Source organism: Cannabis sativa, chromosome 3, assembly GCF_029168945.1.
Source record: "Cannabis sativa cultivar Pink pepper isolate KNU-18-1 chromosome 3, ASM2916894v1, whole genome shotgun sequence".
NCBI classification, from domain to species: Eukaryota; Viridiplantae; Streptophyta; class Magnoliopsida; order Rosales; family Cannabaceae; genus Cannabis; species Cannabis sativa.
In genome coordinates, this window is record NC_083603.1 from 18,395,663 (window position 1) to 18,410,016 (window position 14,354).

Here is a 14,354-nt window from a genome sequence, read left to right on the forward strand (position 1 = left end):
AACTCAGAATTGCACTCTCAGTATATAGAATATGCTCTATATATTCCACCATATAGACGCATCATTAATTATCCATTGTTATAATCCTAATGTGATCAATGATCCTCTATATGAATGATCTACACTGTAAAGGGATTAAATTACCGTTACACACTACAATGTATTTATTCCTTAAAACACTTGACCCCGTATAAATGATATTTCAGCTTATGTGAAATGAGTACTCCACCATTTATGTTCGTTTGGTCAAGCTCGAAGGAGATCATCCTTTGCTTACTATTCGCCAGATAGAAGCTATAGATTCCATGTTTATGATAGCGCTCCCACTCAATTGCACTACCGTGTTCCCAAAATGTACGTATCGCCCTGACCTAAAAGTAGGCTTAACTAACAAATCAAAGAACACGAATAGCCTTTCAAGATTGAGCCTAATCATAACAGGATTAAGAACATTTGATCTAGGATCAACTAGGCGATATTGACTTGAATAGATATTACGGTAAGTTTAATAAATCTAAGTCAAAGTTCAATATCGGTCCCTTCCGACGCATACTCCATGCATCCAACCTGAGCTTTACTTTAACCAATGCTCTGGAAAGAACATAGCATTTCTCCAAATGCAAGTAAACTCTGTTGTAGATTATCATATCAGTAAAATCCTATGTCTGATAAATCTAGGAAACTTTATTCACATAGTCATGTTTACTTTCCAATGTGTTGATGGCACAATAAACAGGATCAAGTATGTGAAAAGGGTTTCAGATGAATTTATACATTATGTACATATAATCATGAAATAAATCATGTGAACCATGCAACATTAAATGTTATTTCTGATCTATATTAATGAGTAAATCTGATTATATTGAAATGAGTTTTATTTAGGGCATAAAACCCAACAAAAACTAACACCACAAAATTCTTCACCACCAGGTTATAGTCATCCACCAGAATAGCTTGATTAGAAAGGAAAGAAACAATCCATTTCATGGCCTTCCTCTGTTTCATTGAACATAGAAATAGGTTGTGCTCTCATCCCAAAGCGAATCCAAGTAATCTTACTTTTCCGCCTCAAGAATTTCTCATACATATCATTATGAAATCTGAAAGTCTCATGAACTTGCTGTTCATCCATGTGTAAAGAGCAATCAGAAGGATTAGCTTGGAGATTCATCTGAGCTTGCTAAAAAATTTCTTTAGCAACCTCATAGCCTTCCTTAAAATCACAGATAATGTTTTTATTAAAAAAAAAAAATTCAACACATGTTTCAGTCGTAACAGCTTTTGAACCACAAAATTGAAGCATCTCCCCTGAATAGGCTACACCTACTACTCAATACCACATCCTTAAAGTCTAAGTGAGAGGATCAACTATTGAAGAACCGAAAAGGTCTCATGCCTATATTACTAATCTTCAAACTCTTAACTAGGCAGTAAATGATCAGAGATAGTATCCCATTGAAGAATAGCTTCTGTATTGGGAAACACATCTAACTAGGCCTCATTCTTAAACATTCAATCCAACTTAGAAAGAAAAGTATTTATTAGTCCAGGTGAAAAAAGAATTTGTGGAATGAAGTAGGGCTGAACATTTAGATCCGCAAACCCGAAAACCCGACCACCTAGCCTGACCCGCTGCCAAAAAAAGCCAAAAAATTAAAAACCCGTGTGGTCGGGTCGGGTCCAACCCGAAAATGCTCCACACGGATATCGGGTTCAGATTTTAAAAAAAGACAAACATTAATTCGGTGTTAATCTGAAACCCGAAAATTAGGCACAAACTTTTGTACTACAAAAGTTCAAGAGACAGTTTTATATTTATTATAAAATTAAAAAGTGTGAGAGTCTATACTTCTGTCACCTACGAGAGTAATAGGCCATAGTCTCCACATAGTTATTTTTTATTCAATATGTCTATTCAAGTCACTTTACTTGGGAAACGAGTTTGTTGGTTTGTTTTATTTTTTATTTTTTTATTTGTACTTTCTATCCACAGTAAAATAAGAGTCAAACTTTTTATTTTATTTTTGTTTAGAGTGCTTGAGACATGTAAACTGTTCACTATATGGGTTTTTTTTTATGCAAATATTGATACGGGTCTTCATCCGAACCCGACCACAACAAACCCGCCATACCCGACCCGAAATCCGTCGAACCCTACCACCCAAAAATTGGGTTCGGTTGCACATTTTAAACACCCGACATTCGAAAACCCGAACCTGACAACCCGAAAATCCAACCCGTGTGCAGCCCTAGAATGAAGCTCATCAGCAAGCCCTAAAGATAACCAATTTTGAGCATCAACCATCTCAGTAGACGAAATGATTTGGCCTCCAATACGATTGCCAAAAGTAAACACAATATTAAAATCCCCCGTCATGAGCCACGATTTAAATAGAAATTGTAAAATAGTCAAAGAATGCCAAAAAATAAATCTTTGACCAAGCTGGTTATGGCCATAGACAGCAGTAAAACGATAACTATGGGTCAACCTCATCACATTTTATTAAAAAAAACATCTTATATTTTATTTGAATATGCACTTGAATTAATTGAGTATTAATAATTGTTGTATTATTATGGTAGGGATTTTATTGGTGACAAAAGAAAATTTTAAAGAGTATATAATGGTGACAAGTGGAATCATTGGTCCAATTTTTTTCAATACTAATTAGATTTCAACTATTAGTTGTTGTATATATTGATATATCATTCTAGTTTATTTTGGGATGTAATATATTGATGTCAAATTTATTTTAAATTAGATATTTTTTTAGTATTATATTGTAATGCGTTGATTTCTAATTGAGCATTTTTGGTTAATGAAATAAGTTGATGTATAAGTAATTTATAGTTGTTGTTAAGTTTATTTGTTTTTCAAGATTGTTTTTGTGTTGTTTTGAAGTTTCATTTAAGTAAACATTTCATACTTTGGTTGTTTTTGTGTAATGGTGTTATTGTTTATTTTAAAATGATACAACTTGATGTGTATGGCTTGTTTAGTGCTATTATTTTTCTTTTTTTTTTTTTTTTGTAATTTATTTCTTATTTATAAAATTTGGATTAGATGTCTTGTTTAGTTGTTGTTGTTTTTTGAATTGATATAATTTGAGTTTTATATATTGTTGTTATTGTGTTGCGCACTTTTTTGTTATTATTTTGCTGTTTTATAATTTATTTCTTAATGATAATTGGGTAGATATCTTGTTGTTATTTTGGTTTTTTTGTTGTTTTTTCTAGTGATATATATAGTTTGGTTGATATTTTGTTATTTTTATGTTAATTTTGTGTTGTTAATTTTATATTGTTTTTTTTTTGAATAAAATATATTTTGTAATTTAAAATTTTAAAAATTGTATTTTTAAAATATATATTTTTTTTGAAATTAAAATAAAATTATGTAGGGTTGTTCATCCGATCCAATCCGCACTTTTTTGGTCAAACAACATCTAATTCGCACTAAGTGCGGATTTCATTTTTTGGATCCAATCCAATCTGCACAATAGCTCAAATTCAATCCAATCCAATCCGCAAAAGTACAGATTGGATCGGTTACTTTGGATTGGTTACTTTTTAATATTAAATTATTTAATATTTATGAGAAAAAAAATATTTTTTTTTTTCACATAACTAGCAACAAAATAAAACAAATTATAGTTATTTTATGTCTCCAACAACGCATTAAATAAATAAAATAACAAATAACAAATTCAAAGGAAAAAATATTTAATTTTGTTTTAAATTGTATGAAGAAAAAAATATATAAGAATAGAATATACATTTTGTCTATTAAATTTTGCAATACAATTGTATTATATGTATTAGACTTTTAAATCATTATTTTCTTTATATTAAAATGTTATTTGTATATATAATTTTTTAATTTTAATATAAATATGTGTGGATTGGATTGGATCGGTTACTTTTACATGTCAATCAACATCCAATCCGCACAAGTGCGGATTTTGAATTTTCCAATCCAATCCAATCCGCACAAGTGCGGATATCCGCACTTTGCGGATTGGATTGGATTGGATCGGCTATTTTATGAACACCCCTAAAATTAGGACCATAAAATATAAAAAGAAAATTATTTTTGAAAAACTTCATAAAATTTATTAACATTAAAATCAAACACATGCATATATGTAGAATTTATGACACGTATAAATTTTTCAATAGAATTTTTTTAGATGAAATATCAACTTCATTAAATAATTTAGCATTCCGAATACAAAAGATGCAAGAGTTCACCAGAAATAAAAATATCATAAATGCTACGATCAGATTAATACCGAGAATATCTAGCAACATAATGTGCTACTCGGTTTGCTAATCGTCTAATAAAAAATAAATTAACATTTGGGAGGGTAGACAACAAAAGTTGGCAGTCTTTGATTAAAAGGCCGAAAGTGGACCTCATTGCTTGGTTGCTTCGCATAGCTTGTACTGAAACAAGACTGTCCGTCTCAATTTGAACATGTTGCCAATTATTGGTCTTTACCCAACTGAGAGCTTATTTAATCCACATGGCTTCAATGACTTCAGTTGCATATCTTTCGTCATGGCAACCGACCCGTGCTGCAACAAGGTGACCAAAATAGTTTCGGGTAACAATTCTGAAACTATACTTATTGTCGCTATCAAAGAGTGATGCATTTACATTAATCTTGATTGTGTTTTCTGCGGGTCTAGTCCATGACTCAGCGCCATCACCGATGCTTTCCCAATAGATTGATGACAACGAAATTTTATCCTGAGCTTTATTCCAGTGATCAAGAGCTACTTGTGCAGAAATAAGCACGTCATTAACAGATGAGTGTTTCTTTTTCCAAACAACCTTGTTCTAGCCTTCCAGATTGCTGAGCTATACATGGCAATAAGAAAAATCATATCAGCTTCAACTTGCTTAAAGATAGTCTCCAACCAATTGCCGAAAGAACCGCCAGGATCAAAAACTACTGGAGTTGCACATTGGCTCCAGCAATCAAATGCAAACGGGAATTTTCCAATAGATTCTTAAATTAGTAGCACATCAGTAAATTGTGGTATATATTTTTATTAAAAAAATGAAGAAACTATAGGAAAAAGAAAGGAAATACTGTTGTTTGTCCTATTTATTAATTATATATATATATATATATATATATATTGAGATGGTGCTGCCTTAATTTGCAGTCTGATATTGAAAAATATTGAAAATAAAAAGTATTATAAACTATTAGTTAAAGAACATATATTCCTCAATTAAAAAACATATCAAAACATTATATATGTCTTGACAGTAACTAGCTACCATATACCACCATGGAGTTTGGACCTTATTCCTGTCTTTCATTGCCATGAACCTAAGTTTCTCTATCTGTCTTTATCTACGTGTTGGGCCTCTCTGTGGCCCAGTTCTCCACCAGAAGCCAACTATTGCCGGCCTGTTGATCTCTTTGTTGTCTTTCTCTCTACTCACTAATTTTACTACTATCATGACATTAGTGCAAATATTGATAATAAATTTCACTATATAGTACATTTATATCCACTAACTTGATTTTTCTATTGAAGAGAACTAAATCATAACTGATCATGGAGGATGCTAAGAAGTTGGAAGAGGGTACTCTTGGAAGTGACACAGAATTAGTCAAGGAATATCATAAACAGTACAGTAAAGATATTGTTACTACTACTACTACTCATTCTCATGATCATGAAGTGGTCAATAAGATTGAAAGAGGAGATGTCATTGAGCAAAAAGATCAGAATGAGCTTAAGAAGACCGAAGGAGGTATTGTTGTGCAAAATGTTGAGGAAGAAGCTATCACCATGGTTAAGCAGGCAAAAAAGAGCAAGAGAATTGCTACCTTAGATGCCTTTAGAGGCCTCACCATAGTGGTATATATAATAAACATTAGTTTTTTATTTTTTCTGTATATATATGTGTGTAGATGTGTAGTAATGTGTGTACATGTACATGTAGTTGATGATATTGGTAGATGATGGTGGAGAATTCTATCCACGCATTGACCACTCACCATGGAATGGTTGTACTTTGGCTGACTTTGTTATGCCCTTCTTTCTCTTCATTGTTGGGGTGGCTATAGCCCTTGCTCTCAAGGTATACCACTTACTCTGGGCTATCACCTCAGTTTTAATTTCACTATTTTGGTTATCACTAATGTCTTATTTTTGGATGTTCAGAGAGTTCCAAAGATCAACGATGCAGTGAAAAAAATCATTCTCAGGACATTAAAGCTTCTCTTTTGGGGGATTCTCTTGCAAGGTCTGTTGTTAGTGTCAAAGCTTATATTGTTAGTAAAAACACTTGTTAATTTTTGCTAATGTTGTTATGCAGGCGGGTACTCTCATGCACCGAGTGATCTAATTTATGGCGTTGACATGAAGCAAATTAGATGGTGTGGAATACTTCAGGTATTCAAAAACCGAAAATAATTCAATATGACTTGTCTATTTTGTTCAAATTCTCTATAACAAAGCTATTTTCCCACTGATCATCTAAGATTTTATTGTTTGTATGTGAGCAGAGAATAGCTTTAGTGTACTTGGTTGTAGCTTTAATAGAGACATTCACAACCAAAGGCAGACCAACAGCTATAGACTCAAGACCAGTATCCATTTTCACTGCATACAGATGGCAATGGTAACTACTAGTTTGATCAAACACCTTCCATTATTTAAAAAAACATCTTTCTAATAATCATACACCTTTGTCTTCATCAAGGATCGGAGGGTTCATCTCGTTCTTAATTTACATGATAACTACCTTCGCATTGTATGTTCCTGACTGGAGCTTTATTGATGAAACAAAGAGATACACGGTTTGTAATAATGTCCTATAATTAGTAATTTTAATGAAAGTGTCACCATTATTGGTATGATGTTCTTTTAACACATTCTACTAGTCTTTCTTTACTTTCTTCTTTTTCAGGTAAAGTGTGGAATGAGAGGACATTTTGGACCAGCCTGCAATGCAGTTGGATATGTAGATAGACAAGTTTGGGGTGTTAACCATCTTTATTCTCAACCTGTTTGGATACGGTTAAAGGTTTTGATCTAAACAACTCATAATATATTACATGTAATATGTTAACTAACTTGTCTTTCCTTTTCAAAACTTGTCAAGGCTTGCACGCTGAGTTCACCAAGCGGAGGTCCCCTAAGGGAAGGCGCTCCAATTTGGTGTCGAGCTCCATTTGAACCCGAAGGCCTCTTGAGGTAAAGTTCACTCAAAAACCAGAGAAAGAGTTTTGTTAATACTAAATATGACAGTCATTTGAAAGCTAATTAAGTATGGATTTTGAGCATTGTGTGAAATATTTTCCTTCTACAGCTCAATCTCAGCTATCCTTTCTGGGACAATAGGAATCCATTATGGACACATTTTGGTTCATTTCAAGGTTTGACTCTACTCAAATGGATTAAATGATGCACTTAGTACAGATATTTTAAGATATATTTGTGTACCAAAATTTGCAGGGTCACTCTGAGAGGCTGAAGCAATGGATGTCAATGGGGTTTGGCTTGCTTATCATAGCTATAATCCTTCACTTTACTGATGGTGAGTTTTCTTCACGAACAATCAATCTCACACATACAAATACATGAATGAACATATCACATTTTCATTCAATCTTATACTGAATTTTTTGTATAATGAGATTGCAGCTATTCCTATAAACAAACAATTATACAGCTTCAGCTACGTTTGTTTCACAGCTGGGGCAGCTGGAATAGTGTTCTCTGGTCTTTACATACTGGTACAAAAACAACAATAAGAAATGTATTTACTTGAAATAAAATAAAATTCTGGTCAACTATTTTTTTTTTGTTAATCTTTATTTGTGAGTTAACAGATTGATGTTTGGGGATTTCGAACACCATTCTTATTCCTGGAATGGATTGGAATGAATGCAATGCTAGTGTTTGTGTTGGGAGCTCAGGGCATTTTGGCTGCTTTCGTTAATGGATGGTACTATGGAACCCCAGATAAATCTTTAGTAAGTGCTTGCCCAAAAATAACTAAATAAAACACTATCCATAACCCAATATAACATAACTTTTTTTTTTTGACATAATTGCAAACTAGTGTTTATACTATATTAAAGAAAATACCAAGTATTGGAATGTTATCAGGTAAGTTATGTAAAAACAAAAATGGGTATACTAAAATGTCTATTTCTATGAACTACTCTTTATATATTTTATTACTGTTTATTTTTTCATACATAAGAACTAATTGAGGGATTAAAAATATGATGAACAGGTTAACTGGATACAAGAGCATGTCTTTATCAATGTTTGGCATTCAGAGCGACTAGGATCTCTTTTATATGTCATATTTGCAGAAATCACATTTTGGGGAATAGTTGCTGGAATTCTGCACAAATTGAGAATTTATTGGAAGTTGTAGAGGGAAAAAAAATGAAAACACTACAAAATGATCATCGGAAGGCTCAATTCTCTACATGTATTTCAATTATTTATTTATTATTATTAGTGTTATTGTTATTATTAACAATAATATTGCAGAATTTCTTCTTTGGTGAACTTCTATTGATTCTATGTCTTATCTTTTTATGTGATACCAAATATAGCTTAGTAAAGAATTTATATGTGATACCAATCGTATTTACATGGAATCTTTGGATAAATGTCAAAGTTTAATTACAATGTTGAAATTGAAGCCTGTCTTCTTTTCATAGTACAACTGTCTAAACTTATCATCAAAATACCAATGAAAACCGTTTATCTTCCCATAAATAGACAAACCGAAAAGACAATGAAACATAAATATCTTTCTTTTCTCTCATAAAAAATTAAGGTTACTTTTGGTCAAAGCCTATTAAACAAAAGATCATTAATTAATGACATTTAAGCTTCCTTGCCTCCTTGGCTCAAATATCTTGCTAAAATATCTCCTCTATAAAAACACACCCATGATTTATTAATTCCTTGGGGGACAAATAAACCATTGTGGGCTCGTTTGGAACGCCGTATTAGGTCGTATTGTATTGTATTGTATTATATTGAATTGGATTATATATCATATTTTTATATAATACTATGTTAAACTTTAATTTATACTAAAATATTATATTTTTAGGTGTCCATCAAATTTAATACCACATATAGTTTTACATAAAAATATTGCATAAAATGCAATTCAATATAATACAATACAATACAATACGACCTAATACGGCGTTCCAAACGAGCCCTGTATGTATATAATATGCCAAGATATATATATATATATATATATCATATTCAAAACTCAAATTGTATTTTTACACAACCAAACAAAACACTTGAGGTTTTTCTTTACCAACAAAAAAAGGAAAACATATATATGATGTTAAATTTTAGTGAAAGTTTTTACTAAATATTTAGAGAAATGTTAAAGGGCACCAGTGGTGCCTAGCACCCTTTTATGTGTCAATATCGCTATTGGTCCAACTAAGTATCGGATCCCATATAATTTAATATAATAATTTTTAAGAAGTATCGTTAGCCAATTGCAATGCAACATATCGAGAAAGTACTAGACACCACGAGTGCCTAATAGCAATGCTCAAATATTTACCGGAGTAGAGTTCAACTATAATAGAAGAGGAGACTAAAAATTAAATAGTGAAAATATTAACCGCTTTACAATATATATTTAGCATCCAATTACATGAGAACTCACTCTACCTTTTCTATCTTCTTCTTCTTGTTTTTTCTCAGTTTATACTACCATTTAATGACACATAACATTTATATGTGTATGTATTAATAATTTACATCTAAAATTTAAGCACTAAGGTAGCAGGGATAACTATGCTGTACAAGAGTTCATATCTGCAATTGGTATCATTCCCAGCCCATCAACATCTTCCATACACCTTCCTGGATCTTACTTCTTGGAACAATGGAGATGTCTCCTTCATCAAGCAAGACTCTGTAAACCTCCCATTCCCGACCTCCAATTATATGTCTCCGAATTTCTGCCTGGAGAAACAATCAGTAAAACTTATCGAGTTAACCAAAATTTTCAATAAAATTAGGAGTGTTAAACAGAGTGTTATTTTCAAATTTATGCTGAATGTAATTCAACAGTCAATAGTTAAATTTAGAGAAAATGAGAGAGATTGGTACGTACTGAAAAGATGCCTGTGTTAAGCATTTTAAGAGCACGAGTAATGTCGAAAAAAACAAGAGGCCGGCCCTTGCCAGATAACTCCACAGGGTTTGTAACCAGCAGCTCGGAATCAGGACCCCGGCTAACAATAGCTACTTTGAGAGGGCGACGAAGTTCTAGTTCCAATCGAGATGTCAATGATTTCTGCTTACTTGTGTCAACTATCTTCTTTCCATCAGCTTGCACAATAAACAGGTCAATCTCGCAATGCCTCTTTTGCTTTATAGTAAATCGTCCATAGGAAATCTGCTCGCAAAAAAGTTACATTCAGCTTTCATATTTTCAAAGTTCACAAATACTTGTATTTGATTCATTGTGGAGGACAAGGATGAAGTAAAAAATAACACACTTAGGGCTCGTTTGGAACGCCGTATTAGGTTGTATTGTATTGTATTGTATTATATTGAATTGTATTTTATACAATATTTTTATGTAAAACTATATGTGGTATTAACTTTTATGGACACCTAAATATATAATATTTTAGTATAACTTAAAGTTTAACATAGTATTATATAAAAATATAATGTATAATCCAATTTAATATAATACAATACAATACAATACGACCTAATACGGCATTCCAAACGAGCCCTTATAGATTTTAACAAGATGCAAAGAAAAATTGCAGTGTATAAAATTTCAATATCTTTACCTGAATGTTATAATCCTTAAGAGTCCTCATTATGTCATAGACGAGACCCTTGTGATATTGGCATATAATTTGAACTAGTGTGTGAGCTGGGCTCAAGGAGTTATCAAATGCAATAGAAACACTATTGGACATAAGTGATCCGCTTGGTAGTTGAGTGGGCATTTCGAGTAAAAATGAATCTTCTGTGACTTCAGAGGGGAGAAACGAAGGTGCTTGTGAACTCGCAGTAATTTCAGAACCGGCCTTTTCTATTTCACAGTCTATCATTGCATCCCCCAGAACAGTTTCTAAGTATTTGCGAGTCTCATTCTTCCTTTCACTGGTCTGTAGATGCTCCCTGATGAAGATACACATAAACAATAAGTCAACTCTCATTTTACAAATTGTTCTTAAAGGTTATCGTAAAGCCTTAGCCTTCCATAACTAATAAGAGATCCAAATAAAAAAACCATTTCAAGGAAATCAGTCAAGAATGTCCAACCTGGTGTCTGTGATGAAAAACATATCAACCACTCTTCCATCTGGGGTTGTCGATACCTTCACTTTCTCTATAGTCAGCTCAAGGTCACTAAGAACCCTTGTCACATCTGCTCACATAGGAATTAAAGAGAGGATTAAAGCAAAAAAATAGACAATAAAATATTCACAGTAAATAGAAGACATAAATTATATAACAAGAACATGTAAGAGGATTTGGTGGTAGAGCTTATATCTTGGCAATTACTAAAACAGCGGATCTAATAAGTTACAAAGCAACATGATAATCATATAAGTCTATACCATTATATGAAGAGTCAATACTTAGAAAGAGATTTAGATGAGAGAATTAGCTCAAAGATTTTACCATGTAAAAGCCCTTTTCGATCATGACAACATAACGTGAGAAGAAACACTTCAGGAGGCTTAGTTGGCAGTAATCCTGAGCAGTAAAAGGAAATCCCAGAAGCTGAAGAACAAGAAGGACAAGCCTCCACTAATCTCCTCTTCAACAAGCTCCATCTTGTCTCTGAATCCCCGATCACCCAGAACACGATGTAGCACCATTTCCCATCCGTGGACACATCTTCACCCCCATAATTATCAAAACAACAAACAGTTCAAAATTTAAAAATAACTTAAAAACGTTTTGGTTTAACATATAGTGAGAAAAATAATGACAAAATTAAGTCAAAAAAACTCAAGTACTTAGGAAACTAAATTCAGAAGGAAAAAGAAAAATGATTTTGACTCTCAACCACCAATTGGGTGGTGAGAAAACACTAAACAGAAATAAATAAAATATTTTTAGGGCAACCCAATTGTCAGAATCAAACAGAAAACTAATAAAACTTATTAAAAACCAATAATCAGTTGCTATGAGATGAGACTAACCTCCTTTGACAATGCTAAGACCAAAGAAAAGAATGATACGACACAAATCACAGCCCAGACCAGTTTTATCAGGGCAGTTTATGGTAATCTCAGTTGGTTCTCCTTCTTTCTCTGATCTCCTGATCATCACCACATCCTCGTGTAAAATACCCATCTCTTCTACTTTTTCTTCTTCTTCTAGTTTTTTTTTTTTTCTCAGTTGTTCATCACTGAGTTTCGACAAAAGATTCAAAAGGGTAATATTAAAAGGAAACACAGAGCTCTGAGGCTCACTCACTCTCTCTCTCTCTCTGTACAACTTTTGGTTGGTGTTTCCTTGGCTCTCGTTGTGGTTGTAGTTGTTGTTTTTGAGGGCGTAGAGTAGTAGTTTGCTTGTATCGTTTACTTTTGTTTGGTAATGCAGTGCAGTCTTGGAAATCCACGACAAATTAATTCTCCTCCTAACTTTCTCGTTTTAACCCTTGTTCTTATATAACATTTTCTTTTATTGGAACCTAAACCCTAATTTATAAACGGAAATTTCACTTTTTGCCCTTAATAATATACCCTATATCAAAATTTATACACTCCCTTAATTTGTACAAATTTAGTCCATTGATTACATGAACTTCCCATTTTACCCTTTTTTTTCAAAAAAAAAACTGAAATTGGTCTTTCTCTCTCTCTTCCCTCTCTCTTGTGCACCACTCTCTCTCTAGAAAAAACTGAAAATTTTCTAAAAAAAATTCTCTCTGTCCGTCCCACTCTCTCGTCCCTCTCTCTCTTCCCTCTTGAATGGTTGTTTCTCGGTGGGTGTTGGTGGAAAACCGAAACACAACCCAATATCACTCAAGAATCTTACACCATTATAATGGGTAAGTTGTGTTTTAAGCATTTTGTAAGACTTTATATAGTTTAAAATTGTTATATGTGCCGTATTTGTTGGAACTGCTGTTTTTTGGTCTGAAATTGTTGAGATCTGGCAGATCTGGTTTTCAATCGAAATTTGGGTTTCCAGTTGTTATCGATGGTTTGTCGATGATTACACGAGGACAGGTCAGTGATGATCATTATCGACGTTATGTCGACAGTATGTCGACATGCTATCGACATTAAGCAACCAACATATCACTTACAATTTGTCGACATTTTGTCGACAGTTTGTCGATAGCATGTCGACAAAAAGCATTCATCTTTTCTTTAGTGGTTGTCGATATGTTGTCGACACCATGTCGACATTATATTGATGCAAATGAAAAAAGCCATAAATAAAACATAACATAACATTAAAATAACATAAAATAAAATAACATAAAAAAACATTAAAAAAACAGAAAATAAAGTTCATAAAAAAAAAAAAACAAACATTAAATAAAACTCACCACAAGCCATAACATAAGAAATTATTTTTTTTTTTAATTCTTTGGCTTGTGGGTGAGCCTTGCAATACTTGCATAATGTTCCAGGCTTCACCGGTTTACCGTTAAAGATGCCTAGTTTGCAACGACGGCATCCTTCGGGGAACCCTGGTGGTGGAGCCGGTCATACACCAGTTTTGCAAAATTCTCTTTCAAGTTGCATGAACCTAAACTCGTTACGATTTCGTTCTCTTTCGAAAGCTCGATCGGCGTCAAAAACTTTCTGCATTTCAGGAGTAATTATGCCAACATCAGGCTCCTGCTTCAGCTCTTCAGGAGTTAAGATGGGGAATTTGCCTTTGTTCTTTCTTGGCGCCATATTTAGAACTTAAGAATAAGAGAAATTTTTAAGAGTAAGAGAGAAGTAGAAGACAAGAGCACTTATGAATAAGAAAGGGATTTGCTTTTATAGAGCAGTAAACATGTTGGGAATGTAGGAAAATTTAATGGTCATTAAATGTGTAACTGTACAGGTAAAACACATGAAATGGTGTATTTGTCGACTGAATATCGATACTATGTCGATATGATGTCGAAAACATGCCAATCTAGTGGCACGGCTAACTTATTTGTCGATACCATGTCGACGTCATGTCGATAGCTTGTCGATAGGACACGTGTCTGACATGCAACGTGGCAGTTGGGAAGGGTTGTTGGGAACGTAGGTAAAATTTATTAACATTAAATGTAACCGTAAAACATGAAACGCATGCACTGTGTGTTTGTCGATTGAATGTCG

The 14,354-nt window shown here is 33.1% G+C and overlaps 2 protein-coding genes across 2 annotated transcripts; one reads left to right on the forward strand and one right to left on the reverse strand.

Moving 5' to 3' along the window:
• Positions 1 to 5,177: 5,177 nt before the first annotated feature.
• On the forward strand, positions 5,178 to 8,709 carry LOC115710296 (uncharacterized). The gene is made up of 13 exons (XM_030638658.2): positions 5,178 to 5,886; positions 5,972 to 6,109; positions 6,193 to 6,274; positions 6,347 to 6,423; positions 6,537 to 6,652; positions 6,734 to 6,830; positions 6,941 to 7,057; positions 7,136 to 7,227; positions 7,343 to 7,409; positions 7,489 to 7,570; positions 7,678 to 7,769; positions 7,866 to 8,009; positions 8,276 to 8,709. The coding sequence occupies exons 1-13, from the start codon at positions 5,581 to 5,583 to the stop codon at positions 8,420 to 8,422; spliced, it is 1,557 nt and encodes a 518-aa protein (XP_030494518.2). The 5' UTR covers positions 5,178 to 5,580; the 3' UTR covers positions 8,423 to 8,709.
• A 926-nt stretch (positions 8,710 to 9,635) lies between these two features.
• On the reverse strand, positions 9,636 to 12,686 carry LOC115709705 (ACT domain-containing protein ACR10). Its single transcript, XM_030637877.2, has 6 exons — positions 12,219 to 12,686; positions 11,692 to 11,910; positions 11,329 to 11,434; positions 10,848 to 11,184; positions 10,154 to 10,438; positions 9,636 to 10,002 (listed from the first exon to the last, which is right to left on the reverse strand). The coding sequence occupies exons 1-6, from the start codon at positions 12,370 to 12,372 to the stop codon at positions 9,865 to 9,867; spliced, it is 1,239 nt and encodes a 412-aa protein (XP_030493737.2). The 5' UTR covers positions 12,373 to 12,686; the 3' UTR covers positions 9,636 to 9,864.
• Between the last annotated feature and the right edge of the window lie 1,668 nt (positions 12,687 to 14,354).